General features: G+C 37.1%; 1 protein-coding gene across 2 annotated transcripts; it reads right to left on the reverse strand.

Moving 5' to 3' along the window:
- Window positions 1-2,605: 2,605 nt before the first annotated feature.
- On the reverse strand, window positions 2,606-10,975 carry LOC128617106 (legumain-like). Of its 2 annotated transcripts, none has more exons than XM_053640111.1 (14): window positions 10,895-10,975; window positions 10,558-10,682; window positions 9,644-9,741; window positions 8,381-8,462; window positions 8,211-8,296; window positions 7,492-7,567; window positions 7,278-7,340; window positions 6,801-6,867; window positions 6,577-6,695; window positions 5,749-5,862; window positions 5,276-5,485; window positions 4,403-4,567; window positions 3,221-3,288; window positions 2,606-3,135 (listed from the first exon to the last, which is right to left on the reverse strand). In XM_053640111.1, exons 2-14 carry the CDS (start codon window positions 10,627-10,629, stop codon window positions 3,090-3,092), a joined length of 1,266 nt encoding a protein of 421 aa, XP_053496086.1. In that variant the 5' UTR covers window positions 10,630-10,682; window positions 10,895-10,975; the 3' UTR covers window positions 2,606-3,089. The 2 variants fall into 2 exon arrangements, with proteins under 2 accessions (XP_053496086.1, XP_053496085.1); XM_053640110.1 differs by having other exon boundaries at window positions 10,558-10,704; window positions 10,895-10,963.
- Between the last annotated feature and the right edge of the window lie 1,054 nt (window positions 10,976-12,029).

Consider the following 12,029-nt stretch of genomic DNA (forward strand, 5'->3'; position numbering starts at 1 on the left):
ACCACAAAAAGGCTAACTACTGTTTATGCATTAACATAAATCAGGCAGCTCATTCCTGATTGGCTAATACAGTCACTTAAGATTGGACTCCCCTACTGTATAATGTATACGTGACAAATAAAGTTTTCTTCTGCATTCCACTCTTGAGCATTTGTAGATTAATCACCAAATTGTAACACGGGCTGTCAGTGTTTCATTTTGCTGGCTCAAATTTAGCCTATTACCCAAAAACACTTCAAATTCAACATAGAAGCAAATACTCACATCTACCTCTGAGCCCAGTTGGAGATAGAAAAAATACACCAGCCGTGAGTGAGAAGAAGCAAGGGTCCAGATTTATTGGTTCCGTTCCACCACACGAGATCCACACCGATGAGAATTCTCAGAAGTGATCTGATACCCTGAGCTTAAGCTCCAGTATTTATACTGTATTTACACAGTAGATAACCAATATGTTTCAAGAAGACTATGATATCAATACCAATAGGGTTAAAAAAGAGCTCATCTACATTACTATTATGTTCTAAAAAAGGGCTATTCAACTTACCATTAGCTAAAAAAACAGGGCTTTTCAACTTACCAATAGATTCTAAAACAGGGTATTTCAATTTACCATTAGCTTCAAAAGTGGAGAGACAAAACAATTTAGAGTGACCTTGGTCTTACTATTATCTCGCGGGGGGCAGCTTGACTCAGCTACCCTTATAAATGGCTCCTCATGGTTTTCTCTTAAAATTAAGGCCTTCCTTGCGAGACAAGAATCTTCACCATCTGAATTATGAGTAAGTTACATTTTTCTGTATTTCTAGTTTATAATTTATTTTCATATTTGCTCTGTATCTCTATTTTATATATAGTTATACTGCTTGAAAAACGGTTTACTGTACTTCCTACTTCATAATATCATTATATTACCCTTCTACTGTCCTACATATCCTACTATTCTGTATTTTATAAAGAGTTTTCTATTATTATAAGATATTTACCCTTATAATATCTCAATACTCCTTTTTATTATTCTTATAAAGTTATAATGTTATGTGTGTGTGTGTGTGTGTGTGTGTGTTATGTCTACATGCCCGCCCTTGACTGTGCGAGAGTGTGTGTGTGTGTGTTAGCACTCCTCAGCTCTTATACTTCTTTTTGACTCTTCGACTAATAAACCATAGTGTAGTATTCTTAAAGATCTTTAAAGTGTAAATCCAATTTGTCAATATCCACCTAATACCGCTTCTGTGTGTCTTGGTGCCCGTCTTTTCTTCTTCTCCCCTTTACTGGATACTAGGTCTCCCTCATGTTTATTTTATGACATTTTTATCCACAACAATTTCCATTTCAGCTGAGCAACCATTTCAACAACACTTCAGCCCTTTCTCTGAGTCATCCTCTCTTCATGAAGTTCCCCTTGGATTTCCCCTTGTCTATCTCTGTGCACTTGGAGATAATGACTCAGGACTCAGGACTCAGGGATCTGTGTAGAGACTCTGCTGTAAAGCAAAGGTCATTGAACTGCACTCCAACTAAGATGTTTTGTTCCGTCCCACCTCCTGGCTCTTCGGTACTTTTATGTGGATTGATCATCATGAACCCTGTGTGTGAGAGGTGTGCGTTTGAGACCCAACCATAAAGTCAGGTCAGTTAAGGAGTTCACAGGACAAGGAAAGGCCACGGTCATGAACACGGAAGGAGCGTACTTGGCACTCGAACAGCGCTCGTCATCACCATTACCATGTAAATGATTCATTTGCTCATATTTTGGAAAATAGACCCAAAGATAGACTGGAGAATATCACGAGCAGGTTCGTCCTATCGTATTGTAGACTGCACTTATGCACATGAACTTGAAGTGAAGCACTTATAAGTGAATTTTTTATTATGTATTTAATATATCTGATATGTTTTGTCCTTGGGTAACGAGAATAGGGGGAAAAAACACTTTTTATGTCGTTTCAGATGTTTTATAATCGATCAGAAATGTTTCTCTGGGAGGAAATCAGCACCTCCAGGTCTGAGGCCATGGTTCTCACTTCATGTGAGAGGAGAGGCCTTACCCCTGGTGGAGGAGTTTCAGTGATGGATAAGGACACATGGATTGTGTTTTCTTTGTTGTTGTTGTTATTGTTGTCACCTGAGGTTATATGTTTGTTTATAGACGTTGGTGAGGACCAAACAATTGTTATTTATGCCCTGATAAATAAAAACATAGAATTGAAGGAGGGTGTACTTTCTTTTTCACATGACTGTAGCCGGATTAAATGAGGCTCCTCCTTGACTTAATTACTTCTCTGTAATATGTTGAGGAGCACGATAACCTGGAAGCCAGGCTGAGGTGCTTTGGATGGGGCAGAATCAGGGATGGAGACCACGGGGCACACCCAGGATCTGCTGGAGAGATTATTTCACACAGCTGCGTTGGGAATGTCTGGGGATCCCCCAGGAGGAGGAGCTGGAACCTTCTCAGCCTGATGCCACCACAAGCCCCAGAAGGAAAAGTGCAAAAAGGATGAATGCATGAATGAATGAATAAACCATCAAAGGATTTTCTTAGAAATTATTACAAATATGCAACACAATTCCATAAACCACTGCATAAATAAAAACATCCTTCCTTGTGAACACTTTTATACTCTTTATTCCAGAATGTGGTTATAGTTACAGTAGAAAATCACAATTACAAACATGATTTACTACCGTCATACGAGTACATCTAAAACTAATTCTATTTTAATAATGATTCATGAAAAGTGATTGTTTTAAAAAGTCCCCTTTGTTTAAAATAGAACAAAAAAAAGAAATAAAAGCAAAGGATTGTGACCTGTACTGTATGTACATGTTGTCATCACTTTTTGGAGGGAGCATAAAACAAGTATTTAATCTCATTATGAATAAAATATATAGTAACAGTAACATGTTCCCGACTATCCAATTAAATCAGAGTGTTAAAAAAGATACACTTAACTCAATACATGCTTCTTATAAACAAAAGACATTTTATATGACTGCATGTATAGAACGCTGAGCCAATCACAATGAAGCGTTTAAGAAGAATGAAATCTGCTGTCGCTCCGTAGCTTTGCTTGTGTTTTTCTTTAGAACTGAATCCTCTGACCGACATAGTCAATGGCTGCAGTGATGCTGATGGAGACAAAGAAAGAAATCATGAACGACTGGAAATATTTCATTCAAATAAATTACTGAGGAACTGAAACCCATCACATACCTCCTAACCTCCAGACCGCACTCACACAGATTCACTAAAACCTGCAGGTGTGAACGGGTGAAAACAAACTGCAGAGAGAGAGAGAGAGAGAGAGCGAGTGAGAGAGAGAGAGAGAGAGCAATAGAGAGCAATAGAGAGAGTGAGAGAGAGAGGGAGAGAGAGTGAGAGAGAGAGAGAGAGGGAGAGAGAGGGAGGGAGAGAGAGAGAGTGAGAGAGAGAGAGAGTGAGAGAGAGAGAGAGAGAGAGTGGGAGAGAGAGAGAGTGAGACAGAGAGAGAGAGAGGGAGAGAGAGGGAGAGAGAGAGAGAGAGGGAGAGAGAGAGAGAGTGAGAGAGAGGGATAGAGAGAGAGTGGGAGAGAGAGAGCGAGAGAGAGAGAGGGAGAGAGAGAGAGAGAGAGAGAGGGATTGAGAGAGAGTGAGAGAGCGAGAGAGTGAGAGAGCGAGAGAGAGAGGGAGAGAGAGAGAAAGAGAGAGAGAGGGATAGAGAGAGAGTGAGAGAGCGAGAGAGAGAGAGAGGGAGAGAGAGAGAGAGAGAGAGACAGAAAGAGAGAGAAAGAGAGAGATTATTTACATAACAGCACTGTTGAATTCTGGATCCCGGTATAAAGACAGGCTGGTTTGTAGCTGCTATAGCGTAAGTGAGAACAGGAACTAACTTGTTTCCCAGACATTCCTTGACATTAAATACAACTATAAATGGATAAAAAGTATGAAAATTGTCATTCTTGGTCAATTGCTCTGGTATAAGAGGAATAAAACACTAGCGGGTGTGCTGTTATAGAAAAATAATCATCTTCAGGGTGCTATCAGTACCTCCACTTCATCACACCACCCTGTATTAGACTGTTATTATAACATTAACACACACACAGTGGTTTACATCTTAGGTACATTTTAACGTCACTGATTAAACATACTTCATTTCTTGCTTATTGGAATAATGGCACTAATTCATGGTGTTGTGGAATAATAACTCACTCAATCCACCCTGTAAAACTTCACCTGAAGTCTGAAAGTGCTTCCAAAACACCATGAACATGTTGGATCACACAGGAAACGCAGGACTATTGGATTTTATTCGATCTATTCGATCTTTGGAGGTTTTAAATAAATAAGCACATACCTGCCGGAACCAACAAACTAAAACATGACTGAATGACTGAATAAATGAAAAAGAAGTACCGGCTCTTCATCCCAGTTGAAGACAGTTGTCCTAAAATGCTCGGCCACGGATTTGAGAGCGTACGTTCGAGTCACCTCGTGTTTTTCACTCAGAGCTCGTAAACCTCGATCGGATGTGCAGCGCTGAGCAATCTTCTGCACGGCCTTATCCATTGTACTCCGCTTCTACAAACGTGAAGATGATGATTAATCTATTGTGCAGTTTAAATAAGTATAAATAAGCAAAATACACATCTCGGGTGCGTTAGCTGTAGACTATGAGCCAGTCTTCAACTAAAACTAAAAGCCGCCTTTCTTTTTTTGCATTAAGCTTCATATCTGATGGCTGTAATAAAGAATATAACACACACACACTCCTGTGACTGTTTATCCCGATGCACATGTCTTCTTTAAACACACACCTCTCCGTCCAGTCATCTTTTAACATTTTGTTGTCATTTGGTTGTCTCTTCACTAATCAGATCTTAAACGTTACATTACACGAATTAATACTTTTCTTTCTGACTTCTCTAGCTCCCTCTAGCTAATGAGCAGTGAATAATTTACATAAATGCATGTGATTGGATAAAATAAAACAGTGTTGGTTTGGTTTATAAAACCAGAGCTATGATTAGCTGTTTTGTTGTTGTTTTTTATACGTTGATCGGCTCTGATACAGTGTTTTCATTCTGTTGTTGGATCTGGACTGCAATCTGCCCCGTGCTATATGCTAATCATCCTAAAATGAGTATATCTTGAGATTATAGAGTAGATGTCGAGGATAATACTTCAAAGGAAAAGCTATAAATAAGTATGAGTACGGGTAAAGGTGTGTATCGTAAACTGAATTGCATTTGGGGAAATGATGTAATGCACAGGAAGTGGTGCACTTACTCTCTTAAGATCATTATGTTCTCTTTCAAGAGCCTCTCTCCTTCTGGGGTTCCGTTCTTTTCTAATCCTGTTTTGTTGGATTAACAGCGGAACATTTGCGCTTTCTACGACATCGGTCACTTCAAAGTTGCGTGACTGGGATTTGTAAATCCTCCTGACGTCGCCAGAAGACTGTCCCAGAAATTCACTCAGGGGTAACTGGAGCATGAACTATAAAATATGTTTTAAATAAAGAATAATGTACACTGCGTAATATTTTTAGCAAATAACAAAATTAACTTTAAAGACCTTTTTATTGCTTAATAATGTTGATAAATACAACAACCTGGCCATTTAAAGCAATTAACATTCGTTATAATGCTATTATCTGGGAAGGTTGACATTTTTTTTTTTGTAGTTTGTTTAAATAGTATTATTAAATGCTTGAGTTAATTCCCTCAATTGACTAATATAATCATTTTCATTATACATACCATGTTCCCATAATGACAAGGTGTCTGACTCACTCCCCATTCTGCCACAGTCTCTCTGACGTTTTCTTTTATATAATAAAACTGTTCCTCCAGAGTGCTGAACCTGAGATTTTTCTATCAAGGAAACAGAAAAAGAGCAACAACCCCATTTGTTCATATAAAAAAGTGTTCAAATTCAGCTTCTTTTAGTATATCAACAAAACTGACCAAATTTAAGTAGGTAATCTTATGTAACATAACATAAATCTCAATGTCAGGGTGATAACAGCATGTCCCCAAGTGTTTAATTCCTCTTATACCACAGCACTTTGTCACTGATTATCATTTTTACATTTATTAAACCGTGGCATAATTTTTTGGCATAACAGTTGCATTTAACGTTGTGAAACATTACATTATAGCAGCTATAAACAAGTTGAAGTGAAGTTAATAAGACAAAAAAAAACACAGCTTGTCATGTTACTGGGAAACCGCAAAGAAACTCGTTACTATAGAAACGATAACGTATCACAGCGAGCGCATTAATATAAACCTGTGATGTGCAGCTGCGCTACTGTCAGAGCTGCTGTTATAGAAAACTAATCAACACCTTCTGACCAATCAGAATCCAGAATTCAGCAGCGCTGTGGTATAAATTTCTATAAATAAATGGACGTCATTCTTAAATAAATATATAAATAAATGATTCGTTTCTAAACGCTGTGGTATAAGAGCAGTAAAACAGTTTAAATTATAAACTTCAGGGCGGTAACAGTAACTCCACTGTTGTTGATTATTTTACTGTAACATCAGCACACATGGTGTTTATTTCTTAAATAAAACACTAACTCTCTTGGTGTGGTTTAGCCAGTAAGCTGTGAAAATATCAGCGATATATGCGTTCCTTTTCTTGTCGAAGAAGCAAGCATATGAGCTCTCATCTGGCGTACTCGCCGCAACGGCATACGCTGAAACGACACGTGAGAGGTTTTGAAGACATATCAATACATTTTAATACATAGAAATACATAGAAATGTAAAAATATTCTCTTTTTTCATGAATAAGTTCTAACCGTTGCCTAATTGTGGCAGCGCGTCCAGCATTGATCCAGCATGGCACGCTTCCATGTAAATAACCATCTGCATGGGGAAAAAATGGCCAAACTCATTGACGTTTTGGAATATGGGTCTTAGATTTCCCCAAATAAAGTAAAAGCTGAGTTTTTCACACATTACCTTATATTTCTAGTAACATCACTAGTACAACGTATGAGCATGACTTTGCAAAGATTCATTGAAAGTTCAAGTTCATGAGGAGGATGCTATTTGTGTACATGTAGTGGTAATCAGTGTTCAGGGTAGTACAACGAGATAGCGGATCACATGACTGGGTTTGTGGTTATAAACTGTTTGGATGAGCATTCTGGGAAATGGAGTTGGCTTTGGTACGTGGAGCAGACACGAGCAGCGTTCAGTCCCCTTATTTCACCAAACGTGTCGATGGTGTTCACGATGAAGTTTCGGTCCTCATATTATTGTAATGTATCTACCTGTGAAAACTTGCCATTCCTGGACATCTCTCTCACTGTGTCGATGAGGTCATGTGCATAAAGCTGTAACAGACGACAACTGATTAATACAATCGACAGTAAAGTTCATTACTATTGTATTGAAGAGCTCTTAATGGAACTTTGTTTCTGCGATTTTAAATTAAACCGCAGTTATATTTCTAAGACAGACATTACTAAAACTGACTGTACTTACTGTAGAATTAGGAAAGTGAAAGACTCCGTGGCCTCCGTGGTCCGATAAGTAGATGAAGATAGAATCATTTGCACGACTGAAACAGAACATATATGGATAATAAATATCAGTGCGCAGCAATATTTCAGCAATATATTCATCTGCGTACAATTTCATCCAGATTTACTCTGTGTGATTTCAGCTGTGGTTTAATATTGTTCCTTATCACATAAACTGTGTTGTGAATTCTATAACAGACTGTGTGATAGGGTGTGTCTTCATGTCAGATTAGACAGTGAAGATTCCCTAACGATAGACCTGCGAGTAGAGAACATTACTATGTTCTGCCATGTTCTGAAATCAGCTGGTGCAGAAACACACACATTCTTTACAGTGAGTTGGAGGTAGTATGGAGATTTTTTTTAAAGTCCCTTAGCACGTTTTGTTTATGTTTCTCCATTGCCTCTACCTTATTTGTAGCTGTCCCGTGAGTTTGCCGTTCTATTAGCTGACTATGTTGTCGGCTGTGTTTGGTCACAGTGAAACTACATTGGCTGCTGGTGACTGTCACGTTTATTGGTGCAACAACAATACAACTCGCACCAGCTCTCCACCAGGTTTAGTATTCATTTTAAAATGTAAATGTTTGGGACGGATTGTAAAATGACCAGGTTTAAGTGTTCAGGAAGCAGAATAGTAGATTAGGATTCGAGAGTTGTTAAATAAGAGATGATTAATACCTTTTGATGACTTTTTTCCTTCCTCTTTTCCTGATAGCCCGTGAATCTCCACGCAGGACAGCCAGGAAGTTTTCAGCTGACACATGCTAGTAATAAATTCATCAACAGTTTAATTTCCACTTAATCTAATAAGGTTATTTTTTTTTACTGTATGTCACAAAACACATTACCTGTCCAGTGTAGTCTTTTGGAACCCCATCGTAAACATCTGGACCTCTTGGTACATTGATTACGTTGCCAGGGAATGGATTTCTGAGAGAAAATATATATATATATATATATAACATTAACTATTGGCAGCATATGTTGCTCCAAAATGTGTACATATCTTTCTGCATTAATGCTGCCCTCATGAGATGTGCAAGTTCCCCATGCCATGCGCACTGACATGCCCCCATACCATGACAGACGCTGGCTTTTGGACCTGACACTGAGAACAGATCGGACGGTCCTTTTCCTCTTTTTCCTTTTTGAACACGACGCTGTTTTGTCCAAAAACTATTTGAAATGTCGACTCGTCGGAGCACAAAACACGATTTCACTGTGCTACTGTCCATCTCAAACGAGACCGAGCCCAAAGAAGTGGGCGGAGCTTCTGGACAGTGTTGCTGTACGGCTTCTGCTTTGCGTAGTAAAGCCTTAACTTGCATCTGTGGATGCAGCGGCGAATGGTGTCGACTGACAAAGGTTTACCAAAGTATTCCCGAGCCCATGTCAGGATCTCATTACAGACTCATGACGGTTTTTAAGACAGTGACGTCTGAGGGATCGGAGATCACGCGCATTCAGAAGTGGTTTTTGGCCCCGCCCTTTACACACCGAGATTTGACCGGATTCCTTGAATGTTTTAATTATATTGTGCATGTAGAAGGTGAAACGTCCAAAATCCTACCGATTTGTCTTTGGGGAATGTTTTTCTCTAAGTGTTGGATTATTCTCTGATGCATCTGTTGGCAGATTGGCGAGACTCTGCTTTTTTTGGAGGCTCCTTATATACTATGATTAGACGATCGCCTCACCTGTTTCACATCACCATCTTATTTCAACTTCTCACATCGCTATTAGTCCTAAATTGCCCCTGTCCCAACTTTTTTGGAGCATTTTGCATGCATCAATTTTAAAATAAACGTTTATCTTTAAAAAAAAAAAACTATGCAGTTGATTAGATAAACATCAAATACCTTGTCTTTATACAAGTCAAAGTACGTTTACAAATCACTTCCTTTGATTTTATTAGCATTTTTCCATACTGTCCCAACTTTTTCGGAACTGGGGTTGTATATTGTTTTGAGAAAAATGGTGGACATGATAAGGACATGTGTCCTTATCATGGAAAATGGTGGACATTTTCAATGGTGAACAGGGGGAAAAAACATATAGAGTTTGAGAGAATTTTCACTCTGGCCACAAACTTCTACATGACAGATACTCACTCTTCATTATAAGCGATATCATCATACATCATCACCACAATCTGTTCATCCGGAATCCCATTCTGGCGCACGACCTGGTATGCGTGGCACACGTCGGCCTGTGAGAGAATGGAAGGACTTCGCTTTTACGCTGCACGGATTTAATGGTGTCTCTGTAACACTTTACAATAATAATACATGAATAGTCATGCATTAATACATTAATTAATTAATGTTTACTTAATTATGAACTAACTATGAGTTCTCCATCCATTTCTTTTCAAATCTACTGTAGTACTGTGGTGAGGGCCCGGGGCACTGCTCCTAATTATCCTTTATTCATATAGCAGATAATCTATCAGCATTTAAAAAAAAGTGTTCTATATAATGACTTTCCAATGTTTTAGTCTGAGTATGATGGAGAATGACGCTGAAAGGTTTGAGATTATTGGTGTTCATTATTAGTGCATCTGTCTACATTTGATAAGGAGGATCAATGTAAATTGGGAACGTCAAATTATATAAACGATTTGAAATTGTGCAGGTTTAATCCTTTATTCTTTCTTATAGAGCATGTTTGATTTAGTTTAACCTTACTCGTTAAATAATACACTAATTAACATACATGTACTAAGATGTACTTACTGTAAGGTGATCGTTGTTCACGCATGAATTCATAAGACTCGTTCTAGTCAAAGTTAACTCTTCATTGGTTTGTGATTAGCACATGGCTTAACTCATCATTAGTTCATATTTAAGCAAGTATTAATTCAAATATTAGTGCATGATTATTAATGTACTGTTATTGTAAAGTGTTACCCATGTCTCTCTGAAACATAAATAACCTACTAGTAAAGATTTGTTTACTATTTAGATTTAAAAAGCTGTACATACAGTACGTATTTGCATCAAGCCACTGTATTTAGTATTCTTACTTGGTGTCTGTAGTTCTCCCAGCCTGTAGAACCGGCTGCCAGGAGAACCCACTGTTTCACGTTGCTGGCCATGTCAAGAGCAATGTTCCTTCCAAGTAGAAAAATATTCGGATAATTTTCTGTAACTGAGCGTTAAAAAAAAACAACCTGTAAACATAACAAAAGGGCAGTTCACAGCTTTAATAATAACTCTACTACGTCTATCAGCTTCAAATGCTGTACACAACTAAACTAAATAAAACCTAGATCTATTTTATTTGTTTACTTCTTTTCATTCTAGAGACATTAATCCATTTCTTTCTCATTTCTAATCAAGTACAAATGTGTTGATTCTTACCTTTTCTCCCTCCTGTAACGGTCTTCAGCACTCAGTCACTTCAGTTACTCAGTGTCATGAACAGACACGTCAGGAGTTTTTATCACCAGCTAACTTTCACTTTCGGTTCAGCTCAAGTCCATAAAGAGTTTCATGAGGAAATGGTCCAGGACTTTAACTTTCACTTTCCAAGAAAAGCTCAGTCATAAGAGTTCAATAAGTCAAGTCAAGTGGGGTTTAATGGTCATTCCTCTCTATAGCTTGTATACATTGGAACAGAACTGATTAAACTGGCCGGGGTTTTCTTATAACAGTTTTAATTCAGAGCTTTACTGTATATGACCACTAGACCTATTACATTTAAACCAGGAATTAATATTGACATAACGGAAAAGCTACTGTATATTTAATAAATAGAGGAATGAAGGTAGAAAACAGACATTTTCACCCATTTATAGAATATTATTATATAAATAAGTTTATTCACCTATGATTCTGTAAATTCATAATAAAATGTTGAACACAATATATTTACATATATACAGTATATAATAAGCAAATAGATTTATGTTTATATATATGTATGTATGTGTGTATGTGTGTATGTGTGGGTTTTATACTCATGTAATATAAATATTTAACGACATAGCGCAACATCTGCCTTTCGACTTTATATCATTATAATTAATAATAGTGGAAATAATAATATATAGTAAAAATATAATAGTTTTATGATAAAAAGGCCATTAAGGTGAGAGACAACAATCAATATCACAGTTAATCACATGGAAGCTGTTTGGTGATATTCTTACAACTTTTTTTTATTTCTGTTTTTATGCAAATGAAACTTTATTTAATTAAAAACATGCATATTTGCATACATTACTTAAAACCAAAAATCTAGTCCTTTGGTGATGTTAGAAGAAGAAGAAAAATATAATAATAATAATAATAATAATAATAATAATAATAATAATAATAATAATAATAATAATTCACTGTGACTCTCCAAAGAAAGACTTTTACAGAAAATGTTATTGTAAAATCATTTATTTATAAAAATGTATATACTTTTATATACTTTTATGTCAATAAAATTTCAGTATAAGGTCTAAAATTCCTCTGTAAAATGTTTGATTAATGATGTGTAAAGTTT

Source organism: Ictalurus furcatus, chromosome 13 (assembly GCF_023375685.1).
Source record: "Ictalurus furcatus strain D&B chromosome 13, Billie_1.0, whole genome shotgun sequence".
Taxonomy (NCBI): domain Eukaryota; kingdom Metazoa; phylum Chordata; class Actinopteri; order Siluriformes; family Ictaluridae; genus Ictalurus; species Ictalurus furcatus.

Coding starts and splice junctions, on each gene's coding strand:
- LOC128617106 (XM_053640111.1), bottom strand. CDS start 10,629: ATGGCCAGCAACGTGAAACAGTGGGTTCTCCTGGCAGCCGGTTCTACA. Junction 7,568..8,210: donor AGGAAAAAAGTCATCAAAAG/GTATTAATCATC, acceptor GTTCTGTTTCAG/TCGTGCAAATGATTCTATCT. Junction 5,486..5,748: donor CTTGTCATTATGGGAACATG/GTATGTATAATG, acceptor CATATTTTATAG/TTCATGCTCCAGTTACCCCT.